This window comes from Lineus longissimus, chromosome 3 (assembly GCF_910592395.1).
Source record: "Lineus longissimus chromosome 3, tnLinLong1.2, whole genome shotgun sequence".
In the NCBI taxonomy this organism is placed as follows: domain Eukaryota; kingdom Metazoa; phylum Nemertea; class Pilidiophora; order Heteronemertea; family Lineidae; genus Lineus; species Lineus longissimus.
The window spans coordinates 22,099,420-22,124,219 of NC_088310.1; the positions used below are offsets into that span (position 1 = coordinate 22,099,420).

The 24,800-nt window shown below is 40.5% G+C and overlaps 1 protein-coding gene across 1 annotated transcript in view; it reads left to right on the plus strand.

The window, feature by feature from the left end:
• The first annotated feature begins 2,670 nt into the window (after positions 1-2,670).
• LOC135484230 (uncharacterized) overlaps positions 2,671-24,800 on the plus strand; it is a 49,778-nt gene continuing 27,648 nt past the window's right edge. The window contains exons 1-31 of the mRNA XM_064765508.1: positions 2,671-2,707; positions 4,312-4,419; positions 4,738-5,001; positions 5,614-5,688; positions 6,953-7,191; positions 7,483-7,603; positions 7,896-8,069; positions 8,588-8,701; positions 9,374-9,461; positions 9,964-10,091; positions 11,321-11,341; positions 12,081-12,236; positions 12,734-12,928; positions 13,318-13,968; positions 14,554-14,793; positions 15,190-15,345; positions 15,689-15,715; positions 16,245-16,394; positions 16,869-16,964; positions 17,259-17,467; positions 17,654-17,750; positions 17,957-18,118; positions 18,513-18,725; positions 19,171-19,254; positions 19,797-19,934; positions 20,561-20,645; positions 20,912-21,033; positions 22,862-22,891; positions 23,070-23,231; positions 23,382-23,540; positions 23,949-24,758. Coding sequence (XP_064621578.1) covers positions 4,347-4,419; positions 4,738-5,001; positions 5,614-5,688; positions 6,953-7,191; positions 7,483-7,603; positions 7,896-8,069; positions 8,588-8,701; positions 9,374-9,461; positions 9,964-10,091; positions 11,321-11,341; positions 12,081-12,236; positions 12,734-12,928; positions 13,318-13,968; positions 14,554-14,793; positions 15,190-15,345; positions 15,689-15,715; positions 16,245-16,394; positions 16,869-16,964; positions 17,259-17,467; positions 17,654-17,750; positions 17,957-18,118; positions 18,513-18,725; positions 19,171-19,254; positions 19,797-19,934; positions 20,561-20,645; positions 20,912-21,033; positions 22,862-22,891; positions 23,070-23,231; positions 23,382-23,540; positions 23,949-24,758 — 5,239 coding nt within the window. The 5' untranslated portion in view covers positions 2,671-2,707; positions 4,312-4,346. The remainder of the gene's footprint in view (positions 2,708-4,311; positions 4,420-4,737; positions 5,002-5,613; positions 5,689-6,952; positions 7,192-7,482; positions 7,604-7,895; positions 8,070-8,587; positions 8,702-9,373; positions 9,462-9,963; positions 10,092-11,320; positions 11,342-12,080; positions 12,237-12,733; positions 12,929-13,317; positions 13,969-14,553; positions 14,794-15,189; positions 15,346-15,688; positions 15,716-16,244; positions 16,395-16,868; positions 16,965-17,258; positions 17,468-17,653; positions 17,751-17,956; positions 18,119-18,512; positions 18,726-19,170; positions 19,255-19,796; positions 19,935-20,560; positions 20,646-20,911; positions 21,034-22,861; positions 22,892-23,069; positions 23,232-23,381; positions 23,541-23,948; positions 24,759-24,800) is intronic.

The following is a 24,800-nucleotide window of genomic DNA, read 5'->3' on the forward strand; positions in this document are numbered from 1 at the left end:
GTTCATGAAAATTCATCAACGTTTTATCTTATCAATTGCATGTATATTGCTTCATAGTCACAACAAAACTGTATGATGGCTGCTCGGGATGTATCACGGCCTGCGGGTGCGGACGGAAGGTGTTGGGTAATGGTCGCGACGAGTGAAGCATGTGAATGTGAATCTGTGCCCAGCCTCTGATGCACTTGACGTTCGTCTAAACGTTGGTCGAGTCTCTGGTGTCTTGTAACAAATCCGAATGGATCCTGAGATCATAACTGTTCATTTGCTATTTACCATAATCTCATAATTGAATAAAGGTTTAAGCTATTCATAGTTACAATTCCATGCGAGTAATGTTACAGAACTCCATAAACATATGAAGCCGTTACGCGATTTGAGTTGATGTTGCCAGCAAGGCCGGCTTTGACAAGTTCACAGAACTCGTTGATGTAGCGTGCATTAGTTGATATGACCACAGATCAAATGAGGAAATACAAATATTGACATCAAAATATGCCAGAATATTCCATTGTCCACCTGGAAAGGTTGTACCATTCAACATGATTGAAGCCTGCTTCTATGAATGGCAAATTGATCTGCTGCAAACATTTTTATTCATTAGTAAAACACATAAAGGGGAGGGAAACCAGCTTCTTTGTTTCAGCTTATCTGAATAATTTTCAGTCAATGCTAGTTGTGTGTTTGGAAGTTTGTGGGAGAGGGGGGGGGGGGGGGGTCATGACGTACATGCAGTAAATTTCGGTATGCCTGATACTACACAATGCCACGTTTCCTGTTGGCAGTGCAGTAACCATCGTGACTGGCCCATGGTTACGGCCGGACGAATACCACGTCCGATAGGAGCACGGTTCCTGTGATTGCTGGGAAAAGCAATCATCCGACTCCAATACACAATTAAGTCAATGTCAGTAAAACATTTTGGAATTTACAATTCCTGAAATAAAATATATCAGTTGCAATAGTCGTCCTCTTGTTCTTCTTCTTGCAAGCGAATCCTCTTTAAAACTTTTCATAGATAAAAAGCCCTGGGCATCGTCATACACTTGAATAAAATTATTTCCCGGGATTCTTTCTGTGACCGTTATACATGTATACAATCCGTTACGCGATGCACAAGTCGATAGAAGATAACCTTCATTTTTTAGACTAGCAACTATCAAACACGACAGAAAACCTTTTAGACTGATACATTATTTACGAGGTCGTGCTATCGAATACCTTGCAATAAGCTAACGATTAGTCATCAAGGCCTATCTGGGGCACTTCTTCTTTCGTATTTCTGCAAATGGAACGCCGTATGACTTGATGCATGTACATGTAGATGCTTCTTGCAGAATGAATATTGAATTCTTCTTCTTCTTCTTCTTCTTTTTCGTCTATTTTAGTTATACAAAATGACATGATAGTCGGTGCTTTTTCAGTACCGAGGTCGAATGTCCAACATACTTACTGTTTTACTGTTTTCGTTTTCAATGATATATCCGTAAGACTTTCATGTGTAATCAAACAGCATGAATATTTTACTAATAATGAATTTGTATTTTTTTTAATTTATATTGAACCAAGAATTCATAAAGACTATTGAACCGTATTCATAAATAAGAATTTAGAACCAATAATACAGCATCTTAACTAGCACTAGGTCCAAAATTTTGACAAGAGGGGGATTTTGCAAGATAACTCTATTTAATGGCTATCACTACTATTGGCTGGTTGTTGCTTGGTTCTTGTCAAAAAATACATGCTTCAAATAGTGCTCCTCGTTTAGTAGCGATTATATGTATAAGGTTAATAAGGAAATGGTATTTTAACGAGGTTTTAAAACCCTTCTAAGACAAAGAATGCCCACCATCACGCCATCGAACGGGAAATTAATTAGACGGGCTGGACGTCGATAAAATGCATTTATATACATATTTTTCGCACGTGGTGAATGCAATCATTTATCTGACTGGGACGCGTATTTTGATTACATGTATTTATTCATATGGGGTTTAATTACCTGCGATAAATTGTTTAGGCCATTTGCTCACCATTTCTTTCTTGAAACAGTCATACCCGATGATGGCAATGAATTGATTACGCTGTGAATTCCTTAATAAGCAGCGTACATAGTATAAAGTAGAGTCGATATTTTTTGTATCTATAGCTATGGCAGAAACTGATAAGCATAGAGTCTGGTATGATTAGACTTTAATCTGGCGAATGATTTATGAATTGACGAGCTATTCATAATTTCTTATCACATACTCTAAAATGACATGACTTATGGGTAAGAAACGTCTATACATGTAGCTGCGAACAAAATTGATAGTGAACAAGAATGAGATGGCCAACTGGATTGGTAAGTGCTAAATCTATCCGAAAATTTTAGTGCGCATGAAAAAATTCTCGACGCACTCAACGGTTCCTTCTTCTGCTGGACTCTTTTGTGGTCGATCATGTGACGGTGTCAGGGCAGTATTCACAACGGTGCCAACCAAAGTTATTTAGGCCAAACACTAAAAGACCGTCACCATGAATTGAAAATCAAAACAATCTCATGGAGGCACTTTTATCATAAATTGAAAAGCTTCCTGGTTGAATCACCCCTGACGTTTTGTGTGACATTCATAGATCCAGGCCTAGCATCATTCTTAGCTAGAATAAAAGGTTCCGCCGTCGCGCCTTACACCGATTCACAAATTTGACGCAGGATACGAAGGTAGGTCAGTGCTAATCTTCCAGCAAACTGTGGATATTTCGTTGGATAATATACTTTCCAGTCGTATTTTATAATCAATAACGCTTTTAGATCTTCGTCTTCCTTCAATTAATTTCATTTAAAACAGAAACATGAGACTAGTAGCGTTAGGACATCACGCCAACATGCTACATGTAACGCCGATTGAGCAACAAGGCGCTGTTCTTTAAGTATACATAATTATATATGTTGATTACTATTTCCACAGCTCGGTTTTCTAATATCTATATTTAAGTGTCTTGATCAAGAGTACGAGAGTCGAATCAGCGTCTAGATCGGCAGATTCCCTACCAATTATACCATATGTACGAAAGCCCAGAAGCCTCATTCCAAATTCCAAATTCCAAATGCGAAATTCCAAATTCCAAATGCGAAATTCCAAATTCTAAATTTCAAATTCAGTCCTACTCTCGTCAGATAGCCAATGTGCATCCCCTCAATGTAAAAAACAAATCTTAATTTGGATGAAATGTAATTTTACACATCTTATCAGTGCTAATTACCTATCTATCTGATGCCCGGGCTGGATAAACACTCATTCTCGAAATGCGAAATTCGAAATTCGAAATGCGAAATTCCAAATTCCAAATTCGACATAATCACGTGACCTCAGCCTGGTACCGCTGGTACCAAAGTATTTTTCATAGAATAATTTTAGAGATAATGTTTTTTACGTATCATTATGACCAACTCTCCATTATCAAAGGACGGCGCTAAACAAACGACAGCGTTCATCCATTTTGTCATCAGTTCATTTCGATTGGGCTTTGTGAAAAACAATCATTTAATCATTCATGAAGAACTGCGTTATAAAAGCGAAAAAAGCATCGATTATCAGTCTTCCCAGTGGTGTGACGTCATTATCTATTTATAGACGGTCGGTGTAACCGCGCCTCCGTCCGTTCATACCACACCGCTTCAGACGGTGGCCGGCGGTACCAGGCTAATGTCACGTGGTTATGTCGAATTTGGAATTTAGAATTTGGAATTTCGAATTTGGAATTTGGAATTTGGAATGAGCCTTCTGGCCTTTCGTACATATGCCCAACCGGGAACAAAATCTCGAAATTTTGTTTCCTTTTACGCCGATCGTGGCGCTAATTCAAACTAATAAAAAAAGGAATATCGGCCAAGTCGTGGTATGATTTATATTTTATACTGGTTATTGGCACGGTAGGGCGTTTACCAGAACAAACAGACATAAAGGACGGCCAAAAATGGCTTCGTGGTCTAAAAAACTAATTGCGACGCTAACGTCTTACTCTTTTCTCAAAACCAGTTGGAGATTTTCCTATCATTTAAAATGCATTTTGTTCTGTTTGAATGGCGACTATTGAGGAGATGAGTCAGCAAATACTTTTGTTCGCTTTATACTGTAGTGCGGCGCATTATGAAAAGCCTCACACAAATTTTACCTGAATACGTCTTTCATGAAAAAGTAAATAACCTCATGCGGCATATAGGCACGATTTTTTAACTTGCTCGGGTTGGTAACTACAATGTACGATGTTTTCAACCAGCCAAGTTTAACTAAATCACAACTGCTCCCTTTGGATTTTTTTCAGATTTCAAAAGCATCATTGAATTGAATCAGTCAGAGATGAAAATTAACTTCTTATTGCCCCTTTTAGGGGTAATACTGGGGTCCTGTTCGGGTGTGTCTGCTACATCCAGTAAGTAGATACATGTATAAACCGTGTTACATATTCCACCTACTTAGGCATTTTTTATCAATCTCTGAGAGAAATGAAAATTGGCAAACGCGCAATACGAGATGGAAGTGCTTCTTGCGCAGTGATTGCACAAAATTTCACGGCATGCTTCAGACTGGCCAACTTGACTAAGAAAGTGGATGTACTCGATTATTATTTTTTTGTCTTTTTTACCTTTGTTCGACGAAAGAGTGACATTAAAATTTTATATGTGTTTTCCCATATCTCTGCTATTTTGGCTATGCGGTATTTATAGTAACATGTTTGTTCTCTCATCAGTTTATTATGTACCCTGCCCTGAAGTCTTCAGTGAATATGAGAGGTATGTGGTAACAGTACAGCCGAATACTGCTATATCAGAGATAATGCAAGGATTATCTAATCAAAGTGTCAGAGATGCTCTTTCACAAAGGGAACCCATGATGAAGACATGTTCACAGGATAGTGAATGTGCTGTGCCTGGAATGACCCGGACGTGTAAACCAATAATCCTTCATGGGAAGACATTCGGAGTGAAATTGTGCTGTGCTCACGCGCGATCAGGTATGCATGATTTCATGTATGTACATGTAGCTTCGACAATTTTAATTCCTTCAAGGGTTTAAAATTCAGATATTCCCTAATCAGCTGAGCGCCAGTCCTCTGGCCTCTTGTTAAAATTCCGTTAATTTTCTTCAGATTATTAGTTTTCATAGTCAAAGAGAGATCCGGATACATTTGTCTATTCCTTCAACACTGAGCTGCTCCTATAACCAAGTTGTTAGTATACGATTTGCTACAGTTCTGTTCAAAAGAGACGTTTTAACAAATCAAAATGCATCCATTTTGTCTGGCCAGGAATTTTTATTTCGCTCCCGTTTGCACTTACATGTAGCTTTGAATCGATCGGACCTATATTGAGCGATCTTTTAGCTAAGATATATACCACGTGTTCAAAACTTTGTTAGCTTTAACAGAGTCGTTAAATCTTAACGGGACAATTTTAGGGGGTCTACCTGAAAACGATAACCTCCTTAAGGATACTTAATGTAACGTTAGGGATACGTGACTTTAATGCTTTTGAACAGCCGAGGCCAGTACTTAGAGGGTTCATGTTCATTCTGGTCAATTGAGTTGTCGTGAGAGTGTTCAAATGAGTTTTATACATTTTTGCAGTTCCTGCGTTGTTTATGTTGACCAATCAAGCTCTCATGATGGCTTTCAGCAGTCCTTCTTCATCAGTTACGCCAGGTTAGTCATGAGTCAGTTTTTTCCCCTATTAACCAGGTTGCTTTACTATGAGGCGCCATGTGGGAATTAAATTATTTGACGAAATTATTTGAAATAAGCAAATTATATCGAAATAAATGAGTGAACGAAGTCAAGATTATTTCCAAACCATAAATTTGCTTATTCCAATTGTATTTAAACCATTTACTGTTCCTATCGATATTGTTTCAAACAATGAATTTGCTCTCTTTTGATTATATTCATCCAATAAAACAACGTAACTTTATTGTTTTCAAATAATACATTTTCTGAATATCCGTGGTTTCAAATAATCAAACTGTCTCGAAATGATGGTTTGTTAAATAATCTTGCATTCCAGCAACGTTTTTTCAAACCATGAAAACGCGAACTCTGATTGTTTCCATCCAAGCAAAACTACGTTCATGGTATGCGCACATGGTTTGCGCAGTAGACGGGTTTTATTAAGTTCAAATTCAAACCCGTCTTCTGCGCAAACCATGTGCGCATACCATGAACGTAGTTTTGCTTGGATGGAAACAATGACTTTTGGAAGTGATTGGATGGAAATAATCAGAGTTCGCGTTTTCATGGTTTGAAAAAACGTTGCTGGGATGCAAATAATCAACATTAGATGAGTACAATTAGATTGTATACAAATAATTTCGTGCACACTTTCATGATTTGAAACGATCAGCTTGTTAAAGTGATGGTTCGGAAATAATGATTTTGTGCGTGATTGTTTATCATCCAATGCAATGGACAATTTCCTGGTTTGAGAAACCATGACTTTTTTAGTTTTGATTATTTAACAAACCATCATTTACGGGCTTCATTTGGTGCTCCGTGTATAGGAGAATTTCTAATAGCAGGTTATAAACAAATGACATGACGGGTTGCCCTTCATTATAGGAGATGTAAAAAAGAGCTCATTTCGTAGTCACGGATATATGATATAGATCGTTTTTATCCAGATTATGTCGTCGATCCGGCCTTAGTGCTTTGTATCACGGACTTATATGCATAAACTAATCGTACCAATTCTCATATTATTAGAAATTCCTTGACCTCCTCTTTTTGTGATTGCAGTTAGACTTATAAAGAAAAATGTACTATCAAAAATAGAAACCAAAAATATGAGCATCCCGACATATCAGCCATTTCACTTGATACATACTTACTCCCTCAAGCATAAGGAGGAGTCATGTTGGCAAGAGGATGAAATATGAGTTAAGTTTGTCGAATCGGACTTGGTGCTCTTTTGCAGGAATGCTTCGTCATGAGATAGGAAGGATGCTAAACGACTATGAGAAGGTTAAGGAAAAACTGAATCTCATGGTCTTCACTACGACGGCGATCCGATATAAAGAGCTCACGAAGAGTGTAAATTTTCGCTGTCCAAAGATCAAGTGCAGCCAAAACTGTGCTTTCGGTTACAAGATGGCCAAGCCTAATAGTACGCAAGCTTTGTGTCCCGGTTGTGACTGCGAGCAGGATCCATGCAAGGCAAGTAAACTGATCCGAAAAAAATCCTTGGACAAATACTAGTAAAAAATAATCTAAATCCAATTCTAAATTTTCCACGTGCTGAATCTCTTTTTTAAATTTTCTTATCGTTTTAAACACTGGATCGGTGGTGAGGGCAAGCTATGGTAAGAATCGTGCGCTTTTCTATAAATGTCTTAACAGTCTTAAATGATTTTTTCAATGATTTAGTAAATCGTGAGTGTATGTTGATGTGAATAATACAAGCTTTTTGCACTTTATATGCGAACAAGCGTGTTATTTTTCATGCAGACAAATCCTTCAATTTGCAAGTCGGAAGAAAATTGCCATTTGATCCGGTTTCCTCCGCCCGCTATCCTTAGTTATTCTCTTGATCCGAAAATGTTCTGGGTGTTTGCTGAATGTAGGAAAAGTAAGTATGTCCTGTGTTTACTTCGAATATACGTCACGGTTCAGCTGGTATTTTTTTCTGTATAAATGTATTATAAGTTGCATTTTATGCCATAAAAGTCCGTGCATATGCTGATGAAATCAACACTGAACTTTTAGATGAAAATAAAACGTTGCCGACGAAAAAGAATCCGTAAGTTATAGTACGTTAGCCCCCATGACTAATGCTTCCGGTACCTTTATACCCGGCTTTTGACGTTGCTTATTAATTCTTACTCCAAGACGTCCAACATCTTTGTGTTCACCATTTCCAGTTGTGAAGCCAGGCTCCTGCCCATTTGGTGGCATGTCTTTCTTTGATTGTGGCAACTGCGCGTGGAAATGTAAATCGGACGACGAGTGCAGAGGTCGTGGGAAGTGTTGTGCTACCATGTGCGGAACGAAGTGTGTCCAACCAAGAGGTCTGGAGCCAAACGTTCCACAGAAAAGTAAGAGATCCTGCACCAAACTATTGCAATAGACGATTTCAGATAACGTGTTAAATTCACCAGCCTCTATTAGTTGTTGCTTACTAACTGATTCGGATTTGACTTCGAATTCGCAAAGATTTGACCTAACGGAGCATTACATACGTGTAATACAATTTTCATTATACCTCCTGCATCCTGGGGAATATAAATTTTATTAGGGTTTCCACGACATTTTGTTGTTGTACCATCTTTCCTCGAAATCAACTGATAATTTCTGTATAATGTCGGCAGAACAAAAGCTTGCTGACTGTTCATATTTTATATTAGTCGCCAGTGTGTGGCAACGTTCTGGTCTGGCTTCTCTGAAACTTAACGCAAGAGAGTGGTGGCGTCACTCTAAGGAAAGTAGTGGTTACATTCACTTCTTCAGCCCTGCACACCGTTAGGGCCGGAGCTTCCTCACAATTTTTTATAAATCATTTACTGTTGGTACTTAATAATAAAAGAACGATTAAGTTGATCATTCTGATACTTAGCACCAGCTCGGGCTCAGACTGGAACATCGGCCGACCCACCAGTATCACCACCCGGACCTAACAAACCGAATATGACGAAGCCAATGCATCCTCCCAAGCCATGCAGCAAAAAATGTGAGTATTCTGTCCTTTCCCACGCACTCAACATGCATGATACGTTACTGTATTCATTACGTTTTTTGCCCCTTTACCTCTCAGTTGTAATAATTCAGGCCTCGCCCAATACACAGTCTATTGTCTTTAAACAAAGCCTGCTCGCACCGAGGCCTTAATTCCCTTTGTTCTACTGTCTATCGAATGGTTATTAGGTTAAATCTTAAGAGCATCGATTCCCAAGCAAACAGCTTTCATAGGAATCGATAGGCCTAAAACGACACGGGCAAATAACGGAATGTTTGTTATTAGCTGTGTCTTGGTCACATTAAATTCCCAAGGCTGTTCATTTCCCTTCCCATAGGGAGGGAAGAGCACCTGGTGCACTAGGAGAACCTCCATGCATGGTAATGAAGGAGTGAATGAGCGGTGATTGTCAATGTCTGTGCTCAATCTCCTTTTTTGAGGCCCAGTTTTTTAAAGTCAAAGTGGAACAAACATTTTATTCTTAATGGCTTTGGCAACCCCTGGTGCTTTACATGGGTATGGAATGCAGTCCGTGGTACTTTAACTATAGCCTAAGGAGGCGACGGGCAACTGATTAGAGATCCAAAATAGGCAGTCACCAACGGCACAAGAAGGAGAGAAAGAGTATGCGTTTGCTACTTATTGCAGTCCATTATCTTTTTCCAGGGAAGCCAGCTGGAGACTGTCATAAAAAGCTTGACGAGGCCATAAAAATGCTCCTGAAGGACCATAACTCTATGCCATTCTTGCCGAGGTGAGTTCCCATGCATCGACATCAAATAAAGGCAACGAAAACAGGCTTTGAACATTACCGACCCCGCTCAAGTGTCAACGTTGCTCAGTTACTTCCTGTAGGTAGATCAAGCACTGTTCAAGCAGAAACATTTCGAACACAGCTATTTTTTTCTTCCCTTCTTGGCCGTGTACTTCCACTCTAATAGTATGCGGGTGGTCTGATTATTCTATTGTTCTTTAATGACTTACCAAGAGAAAAAAGAGTCATGATGATTCTTGCAATGCCCATACAGCGCCACCACCAATTATGGCCGGCGACTGTACCGAGCCCATAAATATGGGCCACATGTAATACGGAAATAATATCACCAAAAGAATGTATCGTGACAATATGGCACGATGATGCAAAATGGGAATTCCTCGCATAGGAGAAAAGTTCAGAACTCTCACGATAAACGACAACGGAAACGACAGGGACGACTACCTAAAAATCGATTACCGATTCAACTGTCATTCTTCAGGTGTAACTGGGACGGTTCTTGGCAAAAGGTCCAGCTTAATGATGCGACTGGCATCAGTTGGTGTGTGAATCAGACAGATGGCAAACCAATCGAAAGGACCAAAATAAGAGGAGTCGCTCAATGCGAAGGTAAGTAACGAGTTGTGGGTCGTCTTCCGAAGTATAAACGCATGTTAACAATCCTTTCTAGTGCTTGCTGCATGGGGTGATAACTGGTCTTCCTGGCGCACACCACCACCCTTTCCGAAGTCGTTGCCTTATCTTTTCTTGGACAGGGCTTGGAGTCCGATAGGTTGTACCAAGGCGACTAGTCACCATAATGCAACTGGATCTGGTTGACTGGGTGGCCCGGATCTGGTTGACAGGCCCAATTTCTTAACAAATGTATACACAGTTGTGATGATGCACTGTGATACAGTAGGGTCACCTGTTAATTAGCCCATTTTAATTTCCCTGCCTACTGTCTTTGTCTCCATGTGTTACTCTTTTTGGAAAGAATTTTCAAAACTGCAGTATTCTGTCAAGCCCCCCTCCGAATAGGGAATAAGTTTGTCATCTGATCGCCGAGCAAATATCAGATTTACGGGATGTCCAGAACAAAGACTATTCCAGCCAATTTTCTATAATACTGGTGCATCAATTTTCATGACGCTACCACTTTTTGTAATTAAGGCCTTGTGCCAGTCACTCATACACAACCATACTGGTTGCACATTTTCCAACAAAAATAAAAAAACAAATAGAATCGTTACCCCTCTCAGATGGTGTAGAGTACATGTCATGCGAGTAGGGAGTCATCCCGGAATACGAGCGAAAGATATTGGAAGAAGCAATAAAACGAGGTCAAGCTACAGCAGATACGCCGATATGGACGCTAGTCCTTTTCATAACTGAACAGAATGTCCGGGACGTTATCAAAGAACTCGAACCCCTTGCGAAGTACTGCACACAGGATAGCGACTGCGCCGTGACTGGTATAACTCGAACGTGCAAACCAATCATTCTCGGTGGAAAGCCATTCAGAATGAGCCTGTGCTGCCCACACGCACGAAAAAAACTAGGTATGGAATACACGGTTTCAGTTCCAATTGGGAACTTTTCCTTTCCTCTGCTTGCACATGCTTTTCCCTCGTCTTCCATCTTCTCGACCATATTGGTTCTTCTTTTTTCAGTGGATCATCTCCGACCATCATATTCTCACTACAGTCAATCAAATACAAAACCAACTAGCATCCATGGTGAACTTGCTTTGCGCCCAATGCTTCGCCGTCAAAGTACATGCACTACCGGTAATTAAGAAATGTGGTATCACGATAAATTGTTTACTTTCTCATACTTTTCCTGCCATCTCATTTCAGTCCAGCAAAGTCTAGTTGATGGTAAGTAAATATTCCAAAACACCTTGGTAATGATGTAGTATTGTAATGAAGTACTTTGCCTCATTCTGGTGACAGCAGTTATGGCTAGGCATCCATAACCGCTTTGGTTGGTGCAATATACGAAAGCAGCCAAAATTAAATTTGAGTGCTTCGTTTTGGGTATATTGAAGTAAAAAATATACCACACAACTCTGGTGGAGCTGCCATTTCGCCAAACATCTCGGCTACCGCTTCGGTTTGGCCAACATTATAGCTTCATCCTTGCAGTGTTCGGTGGAACAACCAATACTGACAGTGAAATATCGATTTCCTATGCATAGAAGACAAATGATGTCAAAAAAAGCGCGCGTATTTCTTCTTTTTCCATACACGTACCCTTCGATTAGATGTACATGTACTTTTTCTTTATCTAACTTATCATACCCTCTTGTGATACATGTATCGTATCCCATTTTACGCAACTGTATCAGAGTCTCTATTATGGTCGAAGATTACACCAACTCTCGTGCCTGGACAAGCCTAGTCACTTTCAACATAGGGGTTAGTGCTATGTTGGGGTCCCATGTCCAAATTTAAAAAATAATCTTTATTTACAAGGTTCTTTGTCTACATGTAGTTCTCCAAATCGCAATAGGAGGAGAAACTCCTGTGGTGAATTTTTTTCACTGGTGAAGATAAGTCTTGTTAATTATCAGCCCAGTTACCGTCAGTTTGTTGCAGTTGGTGTGCTTATTTTCAGAGTGCCAGGGGAAGAAATGTCCCATTTCTTCGTGTTTTATGCGCCCGCCATGTCAAGCGTTCCCCACGGCAGTCTGCAGGGCGAATCCGTGCAATAACTGCAGTGCTCTTGAGTTCTACATGCCAGGAAAGTCGAAACCAGTTGACTGCTACAAAGGTATGCAAGCACAAAATCAATCAAGTCAAATAAGTGGCAGCATTGGCCAGCAAACGATTCGACACATACTTCGCTGTATGGTAAATTCATTACTTTTAAAAGAGAAATCATAAAAATTCCACGTTCATTTATCATCGGCTTTTTCGATGTGAATCCGATGTGTCACGAAACCTTTACTGGAAAGTGAACATAAATAAAGCTGCACAGTCGTGATGGATTCCATGTTCAGTTTTGAGGCTATTGTGAAAGAGTTTGAATAGGTTCGAATAGCTGAAACATGAAGTTTAACTCTTTCAGCACCGTTGTTTAACAATATTGATTCTTTCAGCAACGTGGCTGAACCGATATTGACAGACTAGTAGTTCGGCCTCATCCGTTAGGTTTTTTTTTAAAGAGTTGAATGCGCTAATGATCAATCGTCGGTTTTGGAATTGAATTCAACAAGAGGATCCAGAATTTCTACCCGATTTATTGTGATTATTTCTTTCTTGGTTAAGATATCAAAGCGTCAACCTGTTTGAAGCAACGAGATGACGCGAACCGTGACTACCTGACAAAGATGCTCACCACCACCCTCCAATTTTACGGAGAAGATAAACGAATGACCGAAATTTATTCTCCCTTCATGAGCCTAACTATAAAGATATTTTACGGTGGACTTTACGATCAATTTTTAAGCGATGACATCAGACGTGAGTACTTATAGTCTCATCAGTGACTCAGTGCATCATCTAAGGATGCGAGCCGGACGAGGATTGTATTCACATCATTATTCGCCAAGAAGACAGAATCGGGGTTTTAATTGACTTCAGGAAAGTGATGAATAAAAAATATAAATTCATGGCCTGATGTTATGAGAAGAAAAGACATGCGTACACGAACTGCCATCGCCCTATAACAACGTAGTATTCCATGCAATCTGCTATTCCCAACTGCCTAGATATATTTTTCTACTGATTATTATCTCCCAAAACATGGAACTCTCTCCCCAGCCTTGATAATGCCGTGTGTTGTCATCAGGATGCCGTGATGGCCAAATGTCTATGTACTACAGTAATAATGTCTCTCCCTTTCTTTCCAGTGGAAATGGTAATGGACATTTATAAAGGCATAATGGACGTGTTGCCTGTCCAATCGCCTCCAGGTGGTACAAGCGGTCGCAAGAAACGGTCAACGAATGCAGTTCCCACAGACCTCCTCTCTGATGAGACAATCAGCATGGTGAAGGATATGCTAAGTGTAATCGTGGATATGAGTACGAACATGTTGGACTGCTTGCATTCAGGTGTCGAGGATATGGTCAAGTACAGTATGGACTACGTTATGCACTTGGGCAATTCTTATAATATATTGGAAAAGATCTCAAATGCCACATTGGATCTTCGTGCATTCAGCGGGCTAATAGAATTTGGCGATAATGTGAACCGAGGAATGGCCTTAAGGTTAATGTCTTTAAACGGATTCGATATGTCTTACACCGACAGTGCCTTGATGATGGTAACGAAACTGCGCCCACTTTACGAGACGATCTTGTATTCAACTCCATTCAACTTTACTATCGGAATGGTGAGCGATCAATTCGTTGAAAAGTTCATGACCTTTGGAGTGGGGTTGTTACTGACGACCTCGGGGGCGTCACAAGGTATTGACTACACTGTAACCATGACATCAATGCTTGGAAGAGTCATGCGCACCCCTGGCCTCGAACCGACTGGAGCGGATGCATTTAAAGGTACATGTATATATATGAACTCGCCAAAAAATCATTATCTGCCACAAGTTTTTGCAAAGCCACTGAAACATCAACGCATACGCCTATGCCATTGTTCAACGTCATGACCACGTTGTCTAACAATGTGATAAAAGTGTTACTGAGCGTTTATGTGTTCCTCCTTTGCCCATTTAAAATAACAGAGATTTTAGACAATAAGGTACCGCTGCCGTAACAATCGGTCAATATTTTGACGACCTTCCTTGGTTTTCAGGACTCTTCTTTTAATGACTTGGCAAAATGATTTAGTTGCAGATGAAATAATGCCAGTGACCAAAGTCCAAAGTCGAACCCAAGTTGAAATAAATTTCAGTTAGACTGTGAAGCTAGGTAAAAGCACGCTTTTTGAACCCTTGCACTGCATGATTGATATCAATGAGAGAAAGTATGTTAGTCAGTGCTAGTTCCTTCCAGAAATACGGCCAACCCCATCAATTATATACAAATGAAGGCCTACTTATCTGGTTCACTAAAGACGTGCGCCCGGGCCCGTATTATGTGCCGTATTGACATTGTTATTTCATTTGCAATTTCTTTTATTTCTAGCTACAGGATTCTGCGCCCGGCAACCGCCACCAGGTGATAGCATCTGCCGAATGATTGCCCTCTGCGATCCGAATGCCAACATACCCGAAGAACCGAACAAGGAGAGTTGGAAAGACATGTTTTATTTCGATGTTAAGAACAGTACTTTCAAAAAATACACATACAGTACTTTTTGTGCAGCATTGAAACAGGGAACTCTGTTCATGTCGAAATGGGGTGGGGAAGCAATGTGTGGGGCAGGTAAATCTCTATTTATCTCAATCTCTTCTTCGACAATGTACTTCTTTGCGATCACCAGACAGTATAATCTCGATCTGTTGATAAATCCAGTTATTCTACGTAGCTGTTTGTCTCCATAAAGTTAGTTTGCAGGCAGGTTCCTTAAAACCAAATGTCATTCCTGACGGTGACATGATTCATTTCAGTTAGGGCTCTTGACATGAATTTGAATAATATACTACTCGAGCCCAACTCTCAAACAGCCGAACCACTTAGATATGTGCCTACATCCGCGCAATACATGCACCATCCCGTATACTGCTGTTTTTTATCAGCTCATCCGTCCAAATATAAAAAAATTGTACGGTAGTCCTTTAGGTTTACAATAAATAGAAAAACCCAATTTGATATTTTCAGTACCTTACTTCAATGGCATGCACGTACCTGTGTGCATGGCGGATGGCACGTTCAGATCCAAGCAGTGTCAGAGCGGTATCTGCTGGTGTGTAAACGACAATGGTCTTCCGATTAGTCAGACCCACACCACAGGCCCTCTGACATGCGGTACAGCAGGTAAATGAATTTGTCAATCGACGCTCGGACAGTCTCAACCTACTCAAGTGAAGTGTTTCTTCGATCGGCTTTTGCGATATTCGTTGTGTTCAGTTACGTCTTTCACAGCATTTTAAATATCTTATATCCTGTAGTTGTCTTGACTTATATTTGAGTTGGGACCAAAATTGTATTTCTAAACATAATGATGGTACCATCTCAGACATAATTACTTAAGCAGTTTTAAGCCGTTAAAAGCGGAATGAACAAACTCGATACGATATGTTAGATTGTTGGTGTAGTAAAGGGGATACACCTTTTGTTATGTGTGTTACATTCTCCAATGATGTCTTCATTGTTTCAGGAGCAACACGGATACCCAAACCAGCAAGTAAGTCCGCGTAACTTAATAAACAATCCATGTTTGTGAAACTTGTGGCAGAATGTGAAAATCACATCGTTTCCATAAATTATATTGTATCCTTCCACTTGAATGATTGAGTTGCGGCGAATGCATAAAGGTCACCTCCTTCTCCATACATGTATATGTCCACTTCCACTTTTGAAAAACTTGTGATTTTCATATGACGTATATCTTGATATACAGAATTTAACAAGATGATGTTTGTATCACAGTTCTGTACATGAACATGTACATCTGGTTGAAATTTTCGCACCACACGAAAGTCCCCTCCCCTCATACACATGGGTATGTCCCCTCTCAGTTCATGTTCCATTTCTATATGTAACACGATGGTAATGGAAGTACATGTAGTTTTGGTTAATCGAAGTGTCCTTACATCCACTTGATCTGTAAGGTACTTTTCTTAAGGTAACATTCACTTTGATGATATCCCCTTTAAGCAATTATACAGTCCCTCTATGGTTTCTGATTATACCAAAACATTTCTTCCTTTTAGAATGTGGTGATGGTTTCCCTTTCAAGAACTGCAAAGATGCCTGTAAAAATCAGGTTGATGGGACCAAGTTCTGTAGGGCTGACCCTTGCAACAACTGCACGCTAAATTTCCGTGAAATCGCAAAGTACCCAAAAGAAGAGAAGAAACAGAGTAAGTGTTCACCTCAATTTTCAGTCTCCTTAAGACAACAATATCCTACACAATTTCATATGTGGGAAACTTGTCACATGAATCCTTTTCTAACAATTTTGAATAGGATTCCAAGGTTTGAGTTAGGGGAAGGGGAAGGGTCAAAACTGGAATGAGGACTCACACGTTAGAATAACCAGTGCCGTAAAGGAATGCATTACAAAAATCACATAAATATAGCTGCAGTCTTTATCAACAATTATTATTGATTATATATGTACTAAATTTATCATATTGATATCTATATTACTAAAAACGAGCAAACATTCCTATTAAAATCATATTTTTCCGCCTGCATTTTTTTTTAACCTGTCAACAATTACCATGTTATGTTCAATGCTTTTGGTACAAGTCTATAAAATATGATACAGACCTCTTCCTCGTGATTGATTTTCAGCTCATTGTCACCAATAAAACGCTTATTTTATCTTCCAGTCAAGTTTAACCCGTTTGTTGAGCCAGCTGTCCAAGTTCTTAGGAACATTACACTGATGTATTCTCTCATGCCCAGCAGCTTAAAATCACAGTCTGGTAGGTCAGAGCATACCCTCTACTTCTTTAACTAATGAAATGTGCTGCAACGACACTCATTTTACATGTACATGTATTAAGGCTGACCGATTGTTTGCTTTATTGATCGATGTTTGGCACTAATTAAGATTCCAGCAACCGAGTGGTTTACGTTTTATTAGAGTCGATACTGCAAGTAAACTTCATCACCCCCATCACCCGTTCTTTCGAAGGATGTGTAATTTCTCTCGTGATAGTTTAAGATCTCTGTAGGCAACAAAGATTTTTTTCTAACTTTTTCCTGTCTGTTTCCAGTTGTCGTAACGCGATACATGAACTTGATTGGAGGATTGCCGCCTCAGTCGAAACAAATACTCCTCCGAGAGTTGACCCTTCGCATGGTGAATCAGACCCTGGCTTGTCCAAATAAGTGCCCGAGTGACAAATGCCCGGTGGCTGGAGTCAAATTGGTTGACGGGTGTCCCGATGCGTCGCCGTGCGTCTGCGCTGATGATCCTTGCAAGGTACAGATGAAGATTTGCCTATTATTTTATCAAATAATCGATAGATCTGTAGATATGTTACTGAATCCTCATCCATATCTTTTATGTAGTTGCCATCTTGCTTTCGGTAGAATGTATATACATGTATAGTATAGTATTTTCTGTGCCCGTGTTCTAAGCAGGAGTTGCATTTCTTTTTATTTTCAGAGTAGCCTTTGCTATTTTCGGGGTTCGGAATGCAGGGTTAATAGACCAAAGGAACCACTCGGAGTTCTCTTCCCTGCTTGGGCCGAGTGCAGGTTAGGTAAGCCAATGATTGTTGATAATTTTGCTGATGTTTTTTCACAAAAGGTTGGTGGATACATTATGCACAAATTCACATTGTTACTATTATCAATATTATCAAGTTGAAAAAGTCTTTGGTGCTAAGTTTACCACGACGTTTTAGAAAAACATCAAATTTCGTTGCTAAACAGGGAGCATAAGATCTCGTTTTCAAAACTGTTCCAGCCGACAAACCTGGTAACTGCCCATGCAAAATGGACCATGATGTTAGCTGTAAGCGAGAATGCAACAACGATCTGGATTGTGAGGGGACCATGAAGTGCTGCCGTTCTAGTTGTGGTGCCAAGTGTGTCTCTGTGAATAGAACAGAAGCACGAAAAGCGATGGGTGAGCAAATAAATTCAACTGGGGACTATATACTTGGTAGCTTTAAAAGTCGTTTTATCAATGAGATCAGCTCAAATTTGTGAGAAGTTGGTCCTAGAAGTGCCATTGGCGGCTTGACAATGACCAGCAAGAGTGCAAAACTGGGGGATTTCAGGAATGACATGACGTGACGTGATATGACGGTTATAGCAAACCTCTCTGTATGACGGGAGCGTGACAGGAGCGTGTCGGGAACGAGACCACCGAAGCCGATAGATTCCCAGGTGTATAAAACGACGAAATTCGCGTTACAATGAGTCGCCTAGTTTAGCGACCAATATTGATACTTGTCATCTTCCATTATTCATATCACCCCCAACCCCAATCATTCGACATTCTCTTCACATATATACAGGTATGCAGATGATGGAGATGAAAGGAATAACTTGGGTACGAGATATCGATGATAAGAATGCTTGGATGGGTTTCAAGAAAGACGGTTTGAAAAAATGTGACACTGACAAAGATTGTGACAAAGCTGCAATGGAGAAGTGTGTAAAACATTCCATGCTGTCCACCTGTGATGTATCCATCAGCGTTTGTACCGTTGTACACAAGATGAGAGAAGGTTGGTTTGATTATCAAATTAGTTGACAACTTCCCCGGCCTGACAGTCGTGAGTGGTTCGTTTTTGACAAAGCCCCATATAATTTACACCCCTACATCCTGACATCAGAGGCTATTGTTCAACCTGTGCAGGCCCCCTGCCCTACACATGGTAAGTGTGAAGGCCCGGAGAAGCCACTCCCAAGGACGGAATGCTGAGGGTTGCTGGGGAGCTTTCATGACGTTGGAGGAGCATGTGTCTGCATCTAGTGACATAGGCATGAGAGGACTATTTATCATAAGTGAGGAGACATGTAAATATTTCTGAAAGTTCTACTTGGCTATAGTCAAAAAAATGATAGTACTGTGCTTCATTTTTGTTTGGATTCTCTTCTGCCGTTGCATATAAAAGCTCTATAAAAACAGTGCAAAAGTTCTATCTTTACGAAAAGCTTTCTCGTCTTCAGGACCAAAGTTCATGCCGATGCAACCCGAATGCAAGAACAACACCACTGGGAAAAACGCATCAATACTTGGTGCGAAACCTGATGGTAAGCTATAAGCACGAAATTCTATAGAAGTCTGTGATTTAAGCGAGTCCACTGACCAACATTGGCCTGCGAAGGCACGGACTTTTTATACACCCTTCTATATGACGAAAGGGATGTTGAACTCTTCATCGATGTTTTCAAGGCACGATTTATGGTGGTCTTATGGTGGGCCTGTCATCATCAGATCTGAAATTCGGTCATTTTAGGAACTTGAAGTTAACATTATTTCTTTGTGAATGCAGGCAGCTGTAAAAGCACTCCATTACCCTTACCAATGCAATCATTCACCATCAACTATACGAGGTGTTTTGCTTTAAATATGCATTGCCTATACAGAAAGAAAATAAAAGTATTTAAACACTGCAGTCTCACGATCCAGACATATAGAGCAAATATATATCTGAAAGAGCGAAGCATGAGTGAGAAATTTCTTAAGAACTAAAATTTCTTTCCGTAAGAACTAAAATCATATATATACGAATGTCAGATGGGGCATTGTAGACACCTTAAAATGATAAACAGGGAGGTTATCACTTTCACAGGAACGACGGCTTCCAAACCAGAGAATGATTTGCCCATGGATACCCAGTGTCACAAAGAATGTGAGAACGATAATGACTGTGCGGACATGATGCGATGTCAACATCGGGGTTGCAGTAGCAACTGTATGTGCGTCAAGCGTAAGTTCAAAATACTAAGATGTCCTTTCCAATGCCATAACGAAAAGCTTAACCAAAGTCTGTGACCGACCATACCGAAAAAGTAACAAGCAGGTGCATATGAAATTACTATCGAAGTTTAACTTGCATGACAATACTACACGTACATACTATACAAATAGGAGCGTAATGCGCAAAAATATATAAGCTGTTTCCCTTGCAAGTATGCGCAGATCGTAAGAACCGGCATCTTGAACATCAGGGCAACACTCGGCACAAACGACCGAGCTCATGCAGCATACGCCGACTGACTCTGGTATTCGAGGATAAAAGACCGACTACAACAACTTACTGCTGGGAGGGTCTCATGCTTCAGCAGCCATTGGATAGAATGTTCCCTTCACCGACAACCTCGTTTCTGGCTGCTGAGTGTGTTCTCCCGTCCTCCAAGCTTTTGCGCTCCACTGACAAAAAAGTCCGACAAATGATAAATACAACTAAACGATTTCATATTTTAGAAATTCTCCTAAACAAATATTGTTTTTGCGTCCTTACTCCCACGCGTTTGCGTCTCCACTATCGGGCTCCACATTGGAGCATCTCAAAGTCTTTGGGGTAAGACTGAATCGATGTTTTGCGGTTTACAGAGAAGGTTACGGGATGTCACCTTGAATTGAAACAACAAATACAGGTTCTCCGCCACAACCCAGATCAACCGACCTTCCTCCCGAGGTAAGAGACTGAAATGTTGCCGTTGCCTTATAACGTGGTCGTCTCGACATCGCTTCTGGATCTGTTCATGCTCCTCTGTAGTCTGACGGAGATATGAAAAGAATTTTGTTTAATCTTGTATCTCTCCATGAAGTCTCTAGCATCAGGTGCACCAGAATCAGATAGATATTTACGATAATGGCAGAAATATACACCAGGATATAATGATTATGCTGGCGTGCTATCTGTTGTGAGGATTATCAGCAAACACTACCCTGTCGTTCCAGGTGTAATAAGGATGGCACATACCAGGTAGTACAACTGCACGATTCCCTTGGACTGAGCTGGTGCGTCCAACCTGATGGCCAAAAGATAAGTGGAGTACAAAGGGGAGAAATCAGCTGCAGTTGTGAGTATTTTTTCCTAATTCTAACTGTGGGTGATGAGGTTACCAGGCATGTTGAAAGAACAAAAACTGATGTATTGGGGACCGTATGAATGAGCTAGGGATAGAGAGGCGTAGTAGGCCTATATTGAAAATCCCCAGCTGGTTAAGAGGATGAAAGTTCCTGTACCGGTGCAGAACCAATTTCTATAGACTGTTTACTTCGGTCGGCCCACGACTCGATGTTGCAGAAGCGTCATCAACAAGCCTACTATAAACTCTGCAGGCTTATATTTTCACACGACACTGGTAGTATCTCGATGCATACCACCATTATATACCCTTACTAGTTTTGAATTTGAACAGAAAATGTTTTAAAAGTACATGTATAAAAGCCGAAGACCGAGACAAAATGGCTCTTCGCCCGTATGAATACGATACTCTTACGGTCAATGAGGAAATGATAAAGGTAAACATACCATTGAAAATATTTCGAAGCGCAATTCCATTTTGTGGGCATTAGTCTTGCGTCCTCCAAAATTCTGTCTAGCGCAACATGGTCCGCCTGATAGGTTCACAAAAAGACCAACAATGTATTAAAGAAAGTGGCCTAGCACCACACCCCTCTGGCTTGGCACACATGCACGTGTGGTGTTCACCGTGCTAATGGCATGTTTTCCGGATGGAACTATTAAAATGAGGGAGGTTTGCTTATTTTCATAAAATATGCGAACGTCACTAAAAATAGATCAATAGGGTGAGCCAACCAAGTGGACTTGAATCCATCCCCATTCAGCTTGTCAGTGGATGTTGTATGTAATCGGGAGGGATTCATACTCGAAACAAACAATTTTTCTGCACTAGCTGCCTCCTGTGGTTGCGGTCAGTGTGTGGTCACCTGGGGAATGATTCCTACTGGAGACCAATTTTAGTCATCTACGAGGGATTCATACTGGAGATAAACCATTCAGCATATACCCTGTTGATGTTGTCACCTGGGGACTGATTCATACTGGAGATAAACCATTCAGAATAATGGATTCTGTGGTTGTGGTCACCTGGGGGGAGGGATGATTCATACTGCTGATAAATCATTCAGTATGGATTCTGTGGTCGTTGTCACTTGGGGGAATGATTAAACTGCAAATAAACCATTCAATGAGGACTCTTGATTTCTAAATCATCTGAGAGAGGGATTCATACTGGAAATAAACGATTTAGTGTGGACTTTGTGGTTGCTTCACCTGGGAGAGGGATTCATAATGGAGATAAACCATTTGGTATTGACTCGGCATGGTTGCTGTCACCTGGGAGGGATTCATACTGGAGATAAACCATTTGGTATTGACTAGGCATGGTTGCTGTCAATTGTGAGGGATTCATACTGGAGATACACCATTTAGTATTGACTCTGCACGGTTGCTGTCACCTGGGGGAGGGATTCATACAGGAGATAAACCCTTTTGTATTGACTCGGCTTGGTTGCTGTCACCTGGGAGGGATTCATACTGGAGATAAACCATTTGGTATTGACTCGGCATGGTTGCTGTCACCTGGGGGGGGGGGGGGTTCATACTGGAGATAAACCATTTTGTATTGACTCTGCATGGTTGTTGTCACCTGGGAGGGATTCATACTGGAGATAAACCATTTAGTATTGACTCTGCATGGTTGCTGTCACCTGGGGGAGGGATTCATACAGGAGATAAACCATTCAGTATGGACCCTTGTGATTGTGGTCATCTTTACCCAAATTCTTCAAATCAGTCAGATTGTGAACGAAGGATGCTCGATTTCCTGTGTTTGTCCTCAAGAAATAACATATAATGTATAGTTTTCCTTCCCTTTTCAGCCAAAATCCTGCCTCAGAATGACGAACCAGGTAATAAATATAATAAATTGCCTAGTTAAGACATTAAGTTTAGCACTGTTTCTAACCGTTTTTCCCTTTGCTGTTGAGAAGACCAATTATTGGTCACATTTGGCCCATATGAACAAGTACTCTATCATACACAATTCATGGTTCATGCATTAGTGTCTAAAGTATTGCTCTGTTTCAGTTTGTGCTGTTGGTGAGAAAGTGCATAACTGTCCCCCTAAAATGTGCACGATATTCAAGAAGCTGTGCCCCGGTGACCCGGCTGCAGTCTGTCGTGTCCACCCTTGTAATGGATGTTTCGTAAAATTCTTCAACGGAACTACCAGTGCAACCTGTAATGGAAGTAAGTAAACTCATAATCTATGTCGATTTCTCTCATTACCTTTCTCTGCCATTGTCTCCAAATTGAATTACACCTGACATGTTGGTTCGATACCCTTACAAAATCTGTATCCCTGGTAGATCTAACGTTAACAAATGTCTTTTTTATCAGCCAAGCCCTGTTTGACAGAGAAAGTAGCTGAGTTGAAACAGAAGGCTTTCAAGGCAATGCAAATGATGATGAACATGGAGAAAGAAGAGTTGGATATGATAAGCAACGGCCTATACCTGATGCACTCTGGGCGAGGCAATGAAGTTAAAATGATGATAGGTGAGGTGATACTCATTCTAGTCTAACAAGAAAGAAGAAAGTTTTCGTCTATACCATGTACGAATACAGGCTATACAAGAACAAGGGATCATTCTTCACTGTGCAGGGTATTCTCTACTAGAACATTATGTCGAATAACAGGCAAAAGACTTTGATGTATGTGCTATATATAACTGTTTCAGAACTCCATACATGGTGTAACAAAACTTCAACCCAAGTCCAGGTAATGAGTAGCATATTTTGAAATGTATACCACTGGTAATTATAGTTCCTTGATAAGGTTGCCGAGTTCCAATCATGGTTTGATGGCTTCTGAAACACAGAGGAGGACGCTGTTTCAAACAGATAAACCTTACCGCATTCGTATTTTCGTATTTTTTGATACAGAATTTCTCTATATCTTTGCAGGAGATTTCATGACAGAGAATTTCATGTCCATATTAAATGAAATGGAAATGGCGAAGAAGACCATGCCAGATCCACCTGGAACTGGATTCACAAAGAAACCAAACACGACCACGACCAGGGAACCTGTGAAAGCATCAGAGGTTATGTTCAAATGTCGCTTGGAAAGGATGATGTTCAAGGTCAAACAGTTCCACAAGAAAATGACTTGCAAGGGTTTCGGTGTCTCTGATGACTTTGTTGGAGAGATCATACGCATGGGAATAGGGAAGTTCCTGTCCAGTATCTTAGGGAAAACAATGCGTATGCCCATGGGTATGGGTGAGGGACTTGGCATTGGTAAACCCAAAGGTGGAGAGGGCATGGGAGGGGGTTTATTTGGTCTGATTGAGGACAACTTCATGGACATGCCTGAGCCTGATATAGATGCTATGCCTGAAAAGATGAAGGAAATATTAGTAAAGATGCTTGGCGGTGATGGTGGTGAAGGAATGCCATGTGCTAAAGGTAATGCCTCGACACCAAGGCCAAATGTAAACTGCTCAAATCACACCTCATCAGGAAAGCCCTCAGGAACTTCTTCAGGAGGTGGGGGAGGAACTGGAGTATGTGCAGGTCAAACATCAACACTGATGCCTCCTAATTGTGGCAATGCATCTGAGCAGATGATGCACAAGTATGACAGAAAAGACTTAGATCTGTATTTCTTCGAAATGGAACATCGTGACGATGATGTATTCTGCCTCCATAGTGATATGAAGATGGAAAATTACAATGAAGAAAAGATGTGGAAAATAATGCAGAACTTGACTTGTGAGTTTGTATTCTGTTTTTAGATTAGAACACAATCAAGGC